This window comes from Mastigoproctus giganteus, chromosome 5 (genome assembly GCF_048544385.1).
Source record: "Mastigoproctus giganteus isolate SK-2022 chromosome 5, ASM4854438v1, whole genome shotgun sequence".
NCBI lineage: Eukaryota > Metazoa > Arthropoda > Arachnida > Uropygi > Thelyphonidae > Mastigoproctus > Mastigoproctus giganteus.
Window position 1 is genome coordinate 168,820,118 of NC_143579.1, and position 18,440 is coordinate 168,838,557.

Below are 18,440 nucleotides of genomic sequence, written 5' to 3' on the forward strand. Positions count from 1 at the left end.
TCTTGACCCGACAAAAGAGGAAGAAGTGAATTGCTTGGACTAAAACGCATGTTTCATGGATAAAAGAGCAATGGGACACAGTCATCTTTTCTGACGAATCTAAATTCAACCTGCATGGCTCAGATAGGAAGCAATATGTCAGAAGACGAAAATCAGAGGCATACCATCCTGACTGCATAACACAGACTGTAAAGTTCCCCACTGGTCAGATGGTCTGGGGGATGTATAACAAGCAAAGGGGTGGGGCAAATTAAGTTTATTAATGGAATGGTGAATGCAGAAACCTACACTGCTATCTTGGAGGAGTGCCTGAAACCCGTTATTAGGGATCACCACACAGACATCCAAACTGCATTTTTCAACAGGACTCTGCACCTTGCTACATAGCAAAATTAGTAAGTTTTATGCTATTTAGATTTAATGATGAGTTTATTTTCTTGTCTCACAAGGCTTAACATCAACATTTTAAGTTAAAAAGTTTTAAGTTAAACACCAACAAATAGTTACACCAACATTTTCCCTTGTTTTTCTATTTTAAGGTGCAGTCATACCTCAGAAATGCTGGCATTACAGTGTTGGATTGGCCCAGCAACAGTCCACATTTGAACCCTATTGAAAATTGCTGGTACATAATGTTGTCTAAAATTGCTCAGAAGCCAACAAGTAAGATTCAGCTGCAGGAGAGCATTGTAAGGGTGTGGTACCATGAAATTGGGCAACAGTATATCCAGAAGTTGATTAACTCTATGCCAGATCGTTGCAAGTCTGTAAATGCAGTTCGAGGAGGAACAACAAAATATTGAGGACTTATTTTGTTGATTTACAGTACATAATACTATTACATTAAATTGTCATTTCAGTTTGTACACGTAAATGCAATAAAATCTATGTTTGGTTGTCATGATTGCCATTTGCATGATTTATTTCCATTAATTACACGTTTTACCCTTTGGGTAAATATTTATGGCAATCAGGTATATCAGGTGGAGTCTTTTTATTGGATTCATTCACAGAGATATATATCCCATCTAAAAAATGCATTTCGAACATTTCTGCAACCCATAATGCAGTGCAAAACACATTATTTGCAAAATTCACAAGTGATGCAATTTTTTTGTCCGCCACTGTAGTGTAAAAGTTTGGGAACCTCTGCTCTAAATATTTTACTGGGTTTGTGTTAATTAAAATTTTATACTGTACTGTACTTCATTTCTTGCAAATAAACGTGCTTTCAAAATTACAGTCTTATACTGTAATTGTCAATGATATACAGGAATTTTTCCAGGAGTGATAAGGAGGTGATTATTCCCTTGTATAAGGCAATGGTCAGGCCACACCTAGAGTACTGTATACAGTTCTGGAGGCCTCATTTCAAGAAGGATGTAGAGCTGCTGGAACGAGTACAGAGAAGGGCAACAAGATTAGTGAATGGAACAAAGGGGTGCTCTTACAAAGAAAGGCTTAAGTTTTGCAAATTACAGTGTCTGGAGACTAGGCACCAGCGAGGTGATCTGATAGAGGTGTATAAAGCCTTGAATGGTTTGAGCATGCTCAATGCTGATGGGATTCTTCCTCTTGCTCAGAATAATCACCTGAGAGGGCATAAATTCAAATTGAGAAAAGACAGATGTAGGATAGACGTGAGGAAATTTGCCTTTAGCCAGCGGGTGGTTGGTTGGTGGAATAGACTTCCATCCCTTGTCGTGGAAGTTGATAGCCTAAATAAGTTTAAGGCTCAGCTGGACAGGTATTTTGAACGAACAGAGGGGTGAAGTGGAAGTGGGTTTTTTTTTGGCTGATGCTGCATAAGCTTGCTTTCTTGCATCGAATGCCTCTACTAATGCTAATGCTAATGCTAAAATACAAATTCATTTACATTTGTAGTTACATTTTGTGTTGTTTTTAAGTTAAATGAAATGTAAACTGCTACTTGTATATATGGTATACTGTATTAGAAAAGGACAACATAACTATTTTCAAATAAATGATATCTTTGTTCATAATTTCTAGCAACATTCATTATAACGAAATTTCAGTACAACAGAGATGATTTACACATCCCAAGAAGTTCATTGTAATAGGATTTCACTGTTCTATAGCTAATTATTATTATTAGCCATATGGTGCAAGGAAGCCTGAGGTTTATGCTGCACCAGCCAAAAAAAATAAATAAATAAAAAATTATGAATTACCCCAAAAGAGAGAGAGAGAGAGAGAGAGAGAGAGAGAGAGAGAGAGAGAGAGAGAGAGAGAGAGAGAGTCAGAAATAGAAGGGAATCACCAAGAAAGAGAAGAATGATGATATCCAGCTCAGGACCTTGGCACACCAGGGTCCTGAGCTGGATATCATCATTCTTCTCTTTCTTAGTAATTCCCTTCTACTTCTGACTCTTGTTTGTTTCTCTCTCTCTCTCGGGGTAATTCATAATTCTTTTTTTTTTTTTTTTTTTTTTTTTTTTTGGCTGGTGCACTATAAGCCTCAGGCTTCCTTGCATCACATGGCTAATAATAATTAGCTATAGAACAGTGAAATCCTATTGCAATGAACTTCATGGGGATGCGTAAATCATTTCCGTTGTACTGAAATTTCATTATAATTAATGTTGCTAGAAATTATGAAAAAAGACAGCATTTATTTAAAAATAGTTATGGTTTGATTACTTCCCTTGCTGCTTCTTTTAATATAGTTGAATACATTTCATCAGTCCTCATCCACTTTTAGCTGCAATAATTTCTCTTCTAACTTCCTTTCAATTACCAATATAATCATTTAACTTCTTATCACTATTAGACAGTTGTCTGCTATCCCCATCTCTACAAACTTATTCGTGGGTGATGTAGATGCACAATATTTTTCAATTTGTCAGCAACACAGTAAGGTTCATCAAAAATTATGCCATTCATATCAAGAAGATGTGTCTGTTAACTTGTGAATTATTTAGAAATCATCAAGTATACGCTGGTGTTCAAAGAAAGTGCATCACCCCTTATAATTGTAATCTGAATACGTAAGTATGTGGCAATATTTCTTACAGATTGCATCAGCTTTTCCTATCAGCTATATAAGCACGCACTGCAAGAGTTGCAGCCATTCCTTGCTTGTGTCAGGATGGCAAGTTACATGCAGTTGACGCCACGAAGAAAGAGTGCTATTGTTGCTTTATGTGAGGAAGGATGTTCTTCCTGTCATATTTCTTATAGGGTGTCTCATAATCAGTCGACAGTGAGTAGATTTCTTTCCAAACTCAAGAATACTAGTTCTGCTGATAGGAAAAAAGGAACTGGATGCAAACAAGCCTCTATGCCAAAACAGAACTGCATTTTGAAGTGCTTATGCCTTAAAAACCGTAAAACTTTTGTCTGAGCTGGAAAAGAGAATGGGAAGAACATACATACAGGAGTGGTAGGAAGTGCAATAACAGTCAGGAGATGCCTCTTCAAAAATGGACTTGTAGCCGTCGTCCTAAGAAGAAGCCCCTCCTCACACAAAAAATGAAAGAGGCACAATTAATTTGGTGTAAGGAGCATGTCAAATGAACCCCAGAGCAGTGGAAGTCAGTTTTTTCTCGGATGAGAAGAAATTCAATGTGCATGGCTCTGATGGGAGACATCAGAATTTGGCCATAGACATGAAGAATACCATCCAGACTGTAGTGTCTACAGTGAAATTCCCTACCAGCCAAATTATATGGAGGTGCATTTCGTATCGCTGAGTAGATCACCTGCAGTTTATAAAATTCCGTAAATGCCAATGGATACCTGGCTATATTGGAAGGCAAATTGCTGCCAACCATTAGAGACCAGTTCAACCTGCTGAGTAACTGCATCTTTCAGGACGATTCTGCTCCTTGTTTGTTTGTTATGCTTGTTATTTGATTTTTAGGAGCATTAGCAACTAAGGCCATATTGCTCCGGGATATGCGGTGGTCATTCCCTGACCTTTCTGCATTCTCCGTATTTGGTGGTGACGGGCTCGAACCCCGGTCTAATCAAGAAGCGTGTGCTACGCACTGCTGCTCCTTCCCACCTGGCTACAGAAGCGCCCTCTGCTCCTTGTCATCAGGTGAAAAGTATAAGTAGGCACTTCTGTAGTTATTGGTTCATTTCTGCATTAGAAGTTTGACAGTAATGCGTTTACATTTGTTACAGGTGAAAAAATGGTTGGAAGAACAGTCCATTACAACTCTTAGCTGGCCAGGAATCAGTCCAGACCTGAATCCTATAGAGAACTGTTAGCATTGTGTGGCATCTACAGTTGCCAGAAAAAAGCCAAAGACCCTTCGTGAACTTCAGGAAGCCATAATTTGAGTTTGGAACCAAGAACTATCAGTTGATTATCTTCAGAAATTGATCTTGTCAATGCCTTGATGGTGTGCTGCTGTCATCAGGGCCAGAGGCGGTTCAACTAAATATTAGTAGGCACCTGGTGAACTTTTCATTTTGTTTTCCATTTAAAATGATAAACTGAAGCAAACTGAGGGCCTCTGATAACATTTCAGCCATAATTGTTGTTTACCAAAACTGTTGTATAAAGGTTGCAAATGCTCATTTTGGAATATTTGGAGAGCACCTATAAAATATTACTTAGCTTTGCCTTAACTATTAATAAATATATTTTGTTTATATTTTTATTTGTGATGCTAGTCATTAATGTAACATATCATCGCGAAAAAGGGTTAGAAATGTGAAATCCTAGGTGATTCACTTTCTTTGAACACCAGTGTATACTGCCATCTCTTATCTGTGTTTCTGACTGAAACCTGATAAATTTGAGGTTTAAGAGGATAAAACATGTCCATTTCAATAAGTATGAAATATCTGCATGAAATGCTTTTCAGTATGAATCAAGAGATAAATTTTTAATCAGATACTGTATTAAACTAATGAGAGAATTTCTGCAATTCGCTCATTAGTTTAGTTTAATTTGGTAAACATGTTTGTCAACAGATGGTTAACTTGTTAATTTAATCTAAATGAGAAAGGTAACAATTCACTATGGAAAATTATAATTAATTTCTTAAATGTAATGCATCATTATAACTAGAGCCATATGAGGCTCTTATGTTTAAAAGCTGACTATCAGTACATTAAAATAAGCACTGTGTTGTTTATTGTATATAATCACACATACTCTTGAAGGGGGGGGGGGAGAGAGAGAGAAAGAGTGTCTCTACATCTTGGGTTATCATTCTGCTTAATATTTGCAATCCATGCAAAAAAATATATTTTTCTCTTTTAGTACTAGATCTTATTCAATAAACTTTGTAACTCAGAACAAACTACTCTTACAAATTACACAAGCTAATTACAAATTACTCTTACACAAGCTCATCATATGGCACTTGTGTGAGTTGGTGACCAGTCTGATGTCACTTCAAAATGGTTGAGAGAGAGAGAGAGAGAATATAGATGGATACACTCTTTGTACAGCCAGAAAAGCTGTAAACCTGATGAAAATTCTCTAAACAGTGAATTATTTATATTGAAAAAAAAAAAAAAAAAAAAGCAGATTTAACTCCATTCAACCAAAGTAAATTTCACAAACCACAATCTTTCTCTCTAACACCACCCACCCACCTACCTACCCACCCCTCACGTAGTTGTAATTTGCAAGAGCAACTGTTCAACTTCTTTGACTCTGTTGCAGTAATCCTCAAATACGGCTAGGTACTGGGTGATTTGTTCTCAGTTAGCGGGTGTTCTCTATGAGATTCCTACTCTTTGCACAGTATTTGTGTTTTGTAAGACTCGAGCCATTAAAAAGGCCTACTTCTTGTACTTTGGGTGTAAAGTAGGTGACCAGGACAAGAACTGGGCTCCACACATATGCTGCACCTATTCATCAAAACTCAACACGTGGATGAATCGAAAGAGAAATTTTACGCCTTTCGCAGTGCCCATGATATGGAGGGAGCCAACAAATCACAGCACAGACTGTTATTTCTGTATGGTGCCTCCTATTAGAAAAGGGATGACAATGAAGAAAGAAAAAGTGAACAGTGATGTACCCAAATATACCATCTAGATATAAGCTGGTCTGTAACCAAGTCACAAAGGAGATTAGGCAGGCAAAGGCAGATTATGAGAAATCTTTGACAAAGGATGCAAAGAAAAACAACACAGAGTTCTTTATCTATGTAAACTCTAGAGGGAAAGGGATGAATCAGATTGGTCCATGGATATTGATGATTCAACTGTTGATGATCCTGCTCAGGTGGCTAACAAACTAAATGAGTATTTTGCATCTACATTCACCCATGAGGAATTTATATGGCATAGAAGAGGTGAGTTAAACTCTGGCAGTGAGCTAGATGATTTTGTAATAACTGAGAGGAAAATGGAGGAGAAATTGTTGAAGATAAACATAAAAAAGGCACCCAGGGTGGATGGGATCTATCCAGTTATATTAAAGGAGGCAGCAAAGGAAGTAACCAAACCCTTAGCCATAATTATGAGAGCTTCTTTGGACTGGAGATGTGCAAATGTGATCCCAATTCACAAAGGAGGATACAAGTAATTATAGGCCTGTTAGTTTAACTTCTGTTCCAGGAATCACTTGACAAGACTTCAATTATAGCTCGGACACAGCATGGTTTTGTTAAAGAATGAAGATTAGTGGAGTCCCTCAGGGTTCAGTGTTGGGTCCATTGTTGTTTTCTGTATTTATAAATGATATTGATGATGGTATATCAAGCTTAATGTCCAAGTTTGCAGACGATACGAAGGTTGGCAAGTTGAAAATCATAACACAAAAAAGAAAGTTTAACATTGACAAATGTAACATACTACATATGGGAAGCAGTAACCCCAGAGTGACGTATCAACTCTATGGTACTACACTGGCAGTGGCAGAGAACGAAAAGGACCTGGGGGTAATTGTGCAGGCAGATATGAAGTTTTCTGAGAGGTGTAGACGGTCTGCAAGAGTAGCTCATAGTGTCTTGTCAATGATATATAGGAATTTTTCTAGCAGGGATAAGGAGGTGATTGTCCCCTTGTATAAGGCAATGGTCAGGCCACACCTTGAGTACTGTATACAGGTCTGGAGGCCTCATTTTAAGAAGGATGTGGAGCTCTTTGAATGAGTACAGAGAAATACAACAAAATTAGCGAATGGAACAAAGGGTTGCTCTTATGAAGAAAGGCTTAAGATTTGCAAATTACAATGTCTGGAGACTAGGTTTGGTTTTTTTTTTTTTTTTTTTTTAGGTGCATTAGCAACTAAGGCTATATTGCTCCGGGGATATGCGGTGGTCATTCCCTGACCTTTCTGCATCCTCCGTATTTGGTGGGCACGGGCTCGAACTCTCACTGCGAGGTGTGATCTGATTGAGGTGTATAAAGCCTTGAATGGTTTGCGCATGCTCAATCTGATGGAATTCTTCCTCTTGCTTAGAATAATCACCTGAGAGAGCATAAATTCAAATTGAGGAAGGACAGATGTAGGATAGATGTGCAGAAGTTTGCCTTTAGCCAGCAGGTAGTTGGTTGGTGGAACAGACTTCCATCCTTTGTTGTGGAAGTTGATAGCTTAAATAAATTTAAGGCTGAGCTGGACAAGTATTTGGAATGAACGGAGGGGTGAAATGGGAGCAGTTTTTTTTTTTGGCTGATGCTGCATAAGCTTGCTTTCTTGCATCATATACCTCTACTAATGCCAATGCGCAATTCGCCCTGTGCCTCACAGTGAAGTACTACCTATTCCTGGCCACCAGACCTTTTTTCTGTACACTCTGATGAAGATGAAGACACTGATGAACATCAACTTGATATACATGAAGAAGTACAGTAGCCATCTATGTCAAGGGATCCACCATTTTGTCCAAACCTTTATCCTTCTGAACCACATAACGTCACAGAAAGCGAGTTTAATGACCTCATTAGGGATCTTGAACTGCCGAAGAATAAGGTAGGGCTTTTGGCCTCGAGGCCACAACAGTGGAATCTTTTAGATCATTCTGTGAAAGTGATAATATTTCATACTTGAAATAAAGACTATGATAAATTCTATGAAACAGAAGGCAAACCACTGTTTGTAAGGATCTTGATGGTCTAATGGCAGCAATGAACATGAGACACATTCCTGAAGAATGGTGACTATTTATAGACACTTCTAAGATTAGCCTTAAGGCTGTGCTATTAAACAATGGAAATATGCTGCTTTCAATATTGCTTGTGCATGCCGCCACAAAAAAGAAAGATATACCAACATGGAGAGCATCCTCTTAGGTGTACACTATCAGAAGTATGAGTGGCAGATATGTGGTGATTTAAAGGTAACCACCATTTTATTGGGACTACAAAAGGGTTACACTAAGTATTGTTGCTTTCTCTGCGAGTGGGATAATCATGTCAAGGATATGCACTACGAGAAGAGTTGACCTCAATGAAAATCATAACACCTGGGATTGAAGAGCGTAGCATTTAAACCTCTGTTAGATACAAATAAAGTTTTGCTGCCACCACCCTACATCAAACTGGGGCTCATGAAGGCTTTGGAATGCAGGCACGTTCACTTTTGAATGGTCCTGCATTCACATACTTACACGAAGCAATTCTCTAACTTTCTTATGCAGGAGAGACTAGAGGTGAGGATAGGAAATCATCTTATGGCATGCTGGAATATCCTGCAACGATTAACTTGCAAGAGAAGTTCCCAAGACTTAGTACAGAGAAGATTAAGGCAGGCGTTTTCATTGGTCCACAAATAAGGCAACTTTTCAAAGATGAACAGTTTGAATGCATCCTTGGTGACAGCGAGAAATCAGCAAAGAAACCTTTCAAAATGCTTAGACTGGTTTTCTAGGAAATGTTAAAGCTGGCAACTACAGGCAACTTGTGGACATTCTCATTAAGTTTTACGTAAAACTGGGGTACAACATGCCATTGAAGATGCATTTCTTGCAATCACACATGGATTTCTTCCCGCCAACCTGTGGTGCCATCAGCGATGAACATGGTGAGCACTTCAATCAAGACATTGTAGCAATGGAACAGATACAAAAGCAAATGGAGTGCGACCATGTTAGCCAATTGTTGTTGGATTGTGAAAAGGGATGCTCCCGAAGCTGAATACAAGCAAAAGGCGAAACGGTCTCATGTTTGATACAGGTATGTTCGCAGCTACATCTTACTGCCAAATAAATAAAAAATACCTTGTATAAATATAAAAAACTTATTTTTTCGGAAACAAAATCCAATCTATCATTTTAAGCACTATTTCCATGTTTAGCACCCCAAAATCTATAAAGTAAACTTACTTTCATGCCCGTAACAAGATATGACCCAAAATTTGTTGTACATGTAGCACCAATAAGAGATTTATCACACTGTCTCCTATGCCTGTTTTTTTTACTGCTCTCTTACTGCTTTCTTTACAATTAACTGTGCAGTGTGAAAGTATGGCACATTTTAAAAGTAAGAGCAGAAATTCTCTCAAAAGTATTAAACAGCATATAGCATTTCAGGATATGGACAGTCTCTCTTTAGCAGATATGTACAATTATACATAAAAACACAACACTGAAAACACAACACTGATTACTTTAACAAGCTAGCCAGATATACAATAGATAAAATTAAATGTTTGTTATCAGATGAAAGAGTGAATTTCTTCACAGTACATTATTAAAAACAAAATGTCATGTAAATTGGTAATGATTAAATATACCTCATAAATTATCCTTAAGAATAGGTAATTTTTTTTTTTAATCCTCTGTTTCATAGGGTATGGTAACTATTTTAAAATATACAGTATTTCAATTAATCCAATATCACTGGATGCTGATGAAATCAATGTGATAAATAAATAGATGCAGAGGATATGACATAAAAAAAAAAGTAACCGAGTTTGTTTTTGAAGCACTGAAAATGGTATAAAAATTTAAGGTCCACTTATATGTAGAGTATAAAATCCTAAATTTGAATTAAACCAAATGGTTAGAGTAAAAAGACGTGAATTAATACCAATATGTTTACTTACAATTTATTACATATATAATGTACTTTTATGCAAATATATATCACTTGCCCTGTAAAACACAAGTTGATCTTCATCTGATCAAAACAGCTCATGGAATTCATTAGGAGTTATGTTTTAGGTTTAATTTCAGTTCTCGAAAAGCAAACTTTTGAGACTGTCAAAGCATTGTGTACTGCATATTAGAAACCAATTTTCAGTACAGTAAAGTACTAAACAGACAACAAGGAATGGCTTTCCATAATCAATCTCCCAATGTACATGTAGCACCAATAAGAGATTTATCACACTGTCTCCTATGCCTGTTTTTTTTACTGCTCTCTTACTGCTTTCTTTACAATTAACTGTGCAGTGTGAAAGTATGGCACATTTTAAAAGTAAGAGCAGAAATAATTGAATTAAAAAGTAAACAGTGGTTCTTAATGCAGATTTTACTGTAATACATTAGACAGATGTGAAAAGGTGACTGTGACAAAGGAATTGATATCTGGTGAATATATGATTAAGCATGAATTTTCAAGCAAAAACAAATAGAGGTTAACAGTTATGCTGGAATATAGAGTAATATTTAAAACTAACTGTGTACAAAGTTTTGATTTTTAAAAACTTCAAAATTCCAGGAAACACACACAGGAAGGGGTGTCCCAGTACATAGCAATGATGTATTTATTGTATTGCAATGAAGCAATTTTATGCTATTACTGAAATAATGGGTATTCCTTAATAGTCTGAAGCAATTTTAGCAATCTTTTGTTGTTTGAACAAGGTCTCCAAAAACCACATGTCAGCATTAAGAGAACAGAGTAGGTTGTAGAACATGCATTACTAATGAAGCAATTCTCTCAAGGATACGAAATCATCTTATAGCATGCTGGAATATCCTCCAACGATTAACTTGCCAGATTTTGAAGCTATCATCTTGTTTCGAAAGAAGCTTCAAGAACCAGACAACTACTTCTAATTACCATCTAACCATAATTGGATGATAATTAAAATAATAATAATTAGATGGTGATGTTATCCTGAATTGCTTGTATATTTGTTGTCTAGAGCAGCTGTTTCCAAACATTTTAGACATGCGGAGCCCCACATCAGAAAGAAAAAACATTCCGGAGCCTTAATAAAAAAAAAAAAAAAAAAACCACTAAAAATAGAAACAGTCGGTCACTAGCACCAGATCTTTACATATATAACACACGCACACTGACAGTCCAAGGTCAATCAGAAAAGGCCAAATTTACTTTTTACTTTTATGCACAGCGTATTCTGATTCAATTTTATAGTTTTAGAAAAAAATATTAACATTCTAAAATTTCCTCGCAGGGCTCCGCAGAGCATAGTTTGAAAAACTCTGGTCTAGAGCAGGTCTGTGGTAAATGCATTTGTACATTAAGCCACGAAAATAAGAAGTAATCACAAGATATAAGAAGTTGTAGGGCTGATTTAGAAGCTGAAATCAAAAAATAGAGGCATACATAAATAATAGCAGAATACAGATTGTCCAGCTATTAAAAATTAATGCAGTATGACATTTCATAGCCAAGAAAGTTCTTAGTATGACATTATAAAGTTTAGTGCAAAGGATGGCAACTAAATCTCTGCATCTAAATGAACTTCAAAGAATTTAACTCGTGAAACAGAAGCAATAGCTACGTGTATAGAAAGAGATAATGTAAGGGCTAATGTGAAAAAGTGCAAAGTTCACATATTTAGTCTCATTAGGATAAATAGCTAACCCAAAACAAGCAACATAATCTGTGATATTACTCTCCGAGTTAGTTCAGAGTCATTAGGAAGAGTGGGAATAGTAAAGAAGACAGCATATGAGCAGAAATTTATGTTCTGGTAGAAAAAAAAAAAGGCTACAGGATTGCAGAGAACAGCGAGGCCAACAAGCACTGCATTTCACTTCCCTAGCAAAAGGCCAAGACTAACTGTTTTCACAACAACAAATGAATTAGAGAAAAACACCAATTGCCTCTCTGTGGATAACTGTTATCAAACTTTTAAGAGAGGGAACAGAGAAGAAGTATGTTCGAAGCAAGAACAGCAAAGATATCAACTTGTACAATATCGAATGTAGAAGATATATCTAAGAAAACACAATGAACACTTTGCTTTTTCTGCTAGGCTTCATGTACATTAGAAGCTAGCTGTATTAAACAAGTTTCTGTAAAATGTTGAAGCATGATTGAATGGATTGACTGAAACCTGGGCGAAAAGATATGACTTTTGTGAACTGTTATTTGTTATTTGGTTTTTAGGAGCATTAGCAACTAAGGCCATATTGCTCCGAAGATATGTGGTGGTCATTCCCTGACCTTTCCACATCCTCCATATTTGGTGGTCATGGGCTCGAACCCCAGTCTAATCAAGAAGCGTGTGTGCTATGCACTGCTGCTCCTGCCCACCTGGCTACGGAGGGGCCACTTTTGTCAACTACTTTAAGTAATGGTATACAGATTGAAATGGGGTGGAAGTCAGTCAGGTTGGTGGGAATGGAACACTTTGGGATAGGTAATGGATAATACCATTTCAAATGTGGTAGACAAAAGCTTTCAGATTTAAATCTTATCCATCCCTAAAGCAAAACAGTCAGGAAGAGAATTAATGACATTCTTAAGTTGAAGGGATAAAACTACTATATTAGAGAGTATTATTATAGGTGAGATATATACACAAATGGAAACAGGATGGTTCCATAATGAACATTATGACAATGTTACATAGATCCATCCCTCTATATCAAACGAGTTAGTAGGATGGCAGCTGCATCAGAGAAGACTCATTTTAATTTGGATGTTCTTAAGAAAACAAAGACTGACAGGTTGTTGTTGTTGTTTTGGTTTTTAGGAGCATTAGCAACTAAGGCCATATTGCTCCGGGATATGCGGTAGTCATTCCCTGACCTTTCCGCATCCTCCGTATTTGGTGGTGACGGGCTCGAACCCTGGTCTAATCAAGAAGCGTGTGCTATGCACTGCTGCTCCTTCCCACCTGGCTACGGAGACGCCTAAGACTGACAGGAGTCTGAGCTTTAGCCATGTATGCCAATATATGCCAGTGAGCAGAAAATAAATTTAACTAGCCTCTATGGGATTCTTGTGGTAATTTTTAAATGAAACCTGTTTATTCTTAAGTAGGAGAGACAAGTTGCTCTGGAAGAAAAAGATCCGATCAGGCATAGAATTTATGGAAATGGTAGTTAGCCACTGAGCTGACCAGAACCATGCATCTTCAGGGGGACAGGATGACCAAAGAAAAGCTTGAAGTAAAAATGTTGCCAGCTCTTGGTTAAAATATTTAAGGAAGGAAGATGACTAGCCTTTTTTTTCTCGAACCAATAAAATATTATGCTTTGGAGCTTTGACTGGGAAGGAGATATGAACTTGAAGAGGACTATGATCAAAGTCAAAGCAATAGAAAGAGTTGCTGGAACAGAGAGAGAACTAAGGCAGCAGTAGCATTAGTAAATATACTATCTAAATGTAGACAGACTTCATGAGAGGGGAAGACATTTAAGCATATCACATAATCTCCATCTGATCTATAAAATGCTAGGTAACATCAGACAGAAGATTAACTACCAAACTGAAGTCTCCAATAGAGATTATAACAGCCTAAGGTCTAGTAACAGACACCATATCAATACTGGGGTAGACTTTACATCAATTCTTGTCACTCTGGCATCAAACAAGTGGGTTTACTGCATATTGTTGGATGACAGGGAAGTTTTTGTTTCTTTTTTGTAACAAAGAGATGACCATCTCCTTATTTCATTGTGACACAACAGCAGAAGACAACGTTAAAAGAGAATTATTTGCAAGCATTGCTAGCAAGAATAAACTCACTCACAGAGATTCATTAATGAAACCAGAGCATTGACCTGAAGATGCTTCTTGTGGTGCCCCAGAAAAGTCACTATCCATACACATTTTGCAAACTATTTACTGAAAGCATAACTTTGTTGGAAAATAATTTTTATCAATGTTCACATAGGCAAAGGGGATACATAATCACTCAAAACACTAAATATATACCTGTGGTAACATGAGATAATGTGAAGAAAAATACACTTTGGTGGAATTATAACATTAAGGGAAATTATTTGCAAAGTTTAAATCATTGAACATATTATACATTAGAATTCTAAATGTCACAAGTATTTATAATTCATAAAACGAATTAAAAAAATTCTGTTTCTAAAATAAAGTAGAAATTAACCATTTTTATTCCAAGTGAATGTATCTCGCAGCTTGTGGCCATCTAATTCCATATCTAGACGTATAGGAACTAAAATCTCTGGCTGTGTTGCATTTTCATGAATAACTGATGGATCCAAATCATCATATCTGTAACATATTAAATTATTCTATTCAAGTTAAATAATATGAAAGCTTCAAAAAAAGAAAATATGGAATACAAAATTTAAGCAAACACATACAAAAGATAAACACTTATTTTGTCATAAAAAATATGTGGCAAATAAAAATAGCAGTGGCAATAATTTGTGTCAGCTTCAATTATTATTGCTAAAAATAGCAATAATTTGTGTCAAAAAGTAAAACCAAAAACAACAGAATAGGTATTACAAGCTTATAAGAAAACAATAAGCAATACTAATTTTTAATAAAATGCTTCTAAGGAATAATATAACTTTTTGTCATCTGGATTACCTGCATGACATTAAATAAAAAATAAAATACTTGCATAAACTCAAGGAAACTCCACTTTATACATGCTTTAAGTTTTATACTCTTGTGAAATATATAAACTGGTATACAGGGTAATTAAAAATAATTTCTAGGGTTTGAGGTCTTATGATTATGTCATAATCATAAGGATACATTAGTACTGGTGGTGGAAGAGAAGCCCAACGTTCAGATATTACTTTTAATGATTTGAATAATTTTTTTCAATTCATTGCTTTATGGATAACTAAATTCTTTGAATTTATTCATTCATAAAGCCGAACTTTTTAATTCTATTAATGCCATCTGCAAATTGTCAATTGCTAAAAATTCAAAATACTATGTTCAACATGCATTTATATATTCTCAGGATAATATTTTTAAGGGTTGAAATTTTGGAATATTCCTACACTGCATATGCTCAAAACATCTAATATTAGATTTGCATATATCTAACAGAAAAAGACAAAGAAACATTTATTCATGATGATGATGGGGATGGGGGGGGGTATAAACATGAGAGTGTAATATGGCAAGTTAGTTGATTGCTGAAAGAGACATTCATCTGTGGAAGTTGAAGTTTATAATTTAAATAAATTTAAGGCTGAACTAGACACACATTTGGAGTGACCGGGTGGATGAAATGGGAAAGTTTTTTTGTTTTTTTTTGGCTGATGCTGTATACAAAAGATATAAGCTTGCTTTCTTGCATCATATGCCTCAACTAATGCTGGTACACAAAGGGATATAATTCAACACTTAGGGAGATGTGGATTCAGATCACTTCAGTGATTGGAGGAATTGAATTCTTAAAGAGAACTGTGGTTAGCTTTTCTAAGGCAGAGGGAATAGGGTTTACCCATACATTATTATTATTATTCTGGTTTTTTCAGCCTGCAAAACATACAAATAGCCATGTGAATGCAAGAACATGCATACACGTATGCATGTAAGAGGTGCTACCCAAATGTTCCCAAAATTTGAATGTTGCACAGGAACTATTCTAGTACAGACTTGTGGCACTAGGTAACACTGCATGCGCCCTTTGTGAATCAGTGTACCACATGATGTTGGGCTGGATAGAGTCATTGAATATTTATGCGCAGTTCTTTGGTGGTGTGTTTCGAGTAGTTTCCGATTGTTGCGATGACTGATGTGAGAGAACAATGTGCCTGCATCAAGTTTTGTTTCCTTCTTAACGATACAGCAGCAGAACCCCATATGAAGTCGAAACAAGCTTTTGGTGACAATGCTTTAGGCTATACGCAGACCTGCTACTGGTTTAACCATTTTAAAAACAGTCGAATGATGGTTGATGACGACGATCGCTCCGGGCATCCATCATCAAGCACCACCACCCCAGAAAACGTCGCAAAAGTCAATGCAAAGTTCTACTGCGACATCCTGAGGCAGTTAAGGCTTCCCTTAACAGCCTCAAGAGGAAACATCCAGAGAAATGGCGCAAAAAGAACTGGGTCCTTCATCATGACACGTGCCAGCCCATACATCTCTCGCTGTGGCACAGTTTTAGGCATCCAACAACACGACAATTGTCCCCACCCCCTTATTTACCAGACTTAGTCCCCTGCAACTTTTTCCTCTTCTCAAGAATGAAAACAAGCTGAAGGGTCGAAGATTTGACAGCATAAAGGATATCCAAACCGAATCACAGGCGGTGCTGAACACTATGATGAAGGGCTTTCAGGATGCATCCAAATCATGGGAGAAACACGGATCAGTGTTTACACTCTCAAGGGGACTACTTTGAAGGTGACGGTGGCAAATAAGATCCAGGGTGAGTCTAATTTAGTTTATAAAAACATTTCAGGAACTCTTGGGTATCACCTCATACACTTGTACAGATGTAATACATGATAGAGAACATAAAAACTGGTCTACTATCACCTAAATGCGTGCACACAAAATTTTTTTGTGTGCATGCATCATATATTTAGGTGACAGTAGAACAGTTCCTGTGGACAAATGAAGAACTTCACTTTGGCAGGTTGATTCTGACTAAAGTTGTCATTTGGTCAGAATATTCCCTTCCCCTTCATGACCTTGAAAGTGACATATTATCATGGGTTCACCAATGGAAAAGTAATAACCTAGTGTTGGTTCACTGTGCATTTAACCATGATGTATACTTTTTGAAGAAATAACAATACAAATACCAAAAATGTATACCATCACAATAGTGCAGCACCACAGGGTTATCTACCTAGGTCATATCCACTCTAAAAGAGTGATGGATAACAAGAAAGATTATCTATAATGCATAATAGTTATTCTGCTACATACCAGACTTAAAACCAGGAGATTTATGGTTATGGGGATACCTAAAATTCAAAGTTAATACATGGATCTCAAAAGAATACCAAAATTAAAAGGGGGCTTTAATTAAAATGGTAGCAAGAATGCTGTATGCAATGTTCTCAAGAATGTTGGAAACTTTATACCAGTAATAAAATTTTCTGAAACATTTTACTGTAATTTTTATGTCAGTTTATTAGGACAAATAAACTGACACTTTGCAATGATGCAAATCCAACACTTCAGTACAAGTCTCATATAGAAATGTTCCAAAAATTTAAACTCTTTTCAAAAAGTATTTTGAAAAGAACCCTGTAATTTATATAATAATCACCCTGTATATAAAAGCATATTATAATCAATGGAATTTATAAGCCAAAGGGCTGTAATGAATTGTTAGATTTTGTGCAGGGATTTTCTCTTTCAAAGGAGAGAAAATCTCTAGACTTTCTCTCCTTTGAAATCTAGTCATTAAATTGAGGAATATGAATTTGTTTTCTGCTCTTCTTGGTGGAAAACCATGATACTCCATGGATACATAAATTCTAATTTAAGGAAAATTAGTGGTAGGTTTAATGAACTTTGTTAAAGAAAGAAATATAATATAAAATCTCTCTTACCCCACTGGTAGAGCATATCAATGTGCTAAAATGAAATACATGATTACATCATACACTTGTGACTAGAGGTTAAACCAAAGTGAAATGATTAAATTAAGTTACACTAATTTAAGTGAAAGGACTAAATTATTTAAGATTAAACTGAACAAATTTTATTATTATTATTAAAAAAATTACAATTCTATTTAACCAAATACAGTAGACTGGTCACAACGAGCAGTGGAAAGTTTGATATCTTTTGAATGTGAAGCAGCTCCAGCTGTAAAGAAAAACAACAACTCCCATGCTATTGTCACAGGAAATGATATACATATACAGACATATATGTTGAATGGTATAAAATATACATATGATATCAAGATTGGGAAGGTGCTTCATGATCAATACCAAGCAGGACTCTCCTTTGAGACAGCTTAGAAAGGCTTCAGGAATGGTAAGAAAAGTTGCAACTATGTTTTAATGCTGAAAAATGTAAGGTTTTGCATTTTATGCCATTAAGGTTTAAGAAATAACTCTAAAATAGCTTATATGCTATAAGCTGAATTAAAGACTGGGGGGGGGGAAGATTAAAGGGAGTGTATGATCCAGGCAATGAAGCAGACAGACCAACACAAGAGGGGGAAGCCATGGTGTTTTACTGATGACTTCTTGAACATCTGCATGAGGGAAGGGGGAGAAAGAAGTGATAACCTCACTGTATAAGACAATTGTGATAATGCATTTGGAATACTTAGCCATCCACGTCAGACACTTGTGGTTTATCTGTAGTGACCTAAAAATAATTAGTTAGTCCCCAACTTGTGTAAGTCCAACTTACGGAACTTCACACTTACGTAT

The 18,440-nt window shown here is 36.3% G+C and overlaps 1 protein-coding gene across 3 annotated transcripts in view; it reads right to left on the reverse strand.

Annotated features, from left to right (window-relative positions):
• Positions 1-18,440, reverse strand: part of Snr1 (SWI/SNF related, matrix associated, actin dependent regulator of chromatin, subfamily b, member 1) — a 131,032-nt gene that overhangs the window by 15,205 nt on the left and 97,387 nt on the right. For all 3 annotated transcript variants that reach the window (XM_090373509.1, XM_090373507.1, XM_090373508.1), the window contains exon 5: positions 14,204-14,331. In XM_090373509.1, the coding sequence (XP_090229635.1) occupies positions 14,204-14,331 (128 nt within the window). The remainder of the gene's footprint in view (positions 1-14,203; positions 14,332-18,440) is intronic.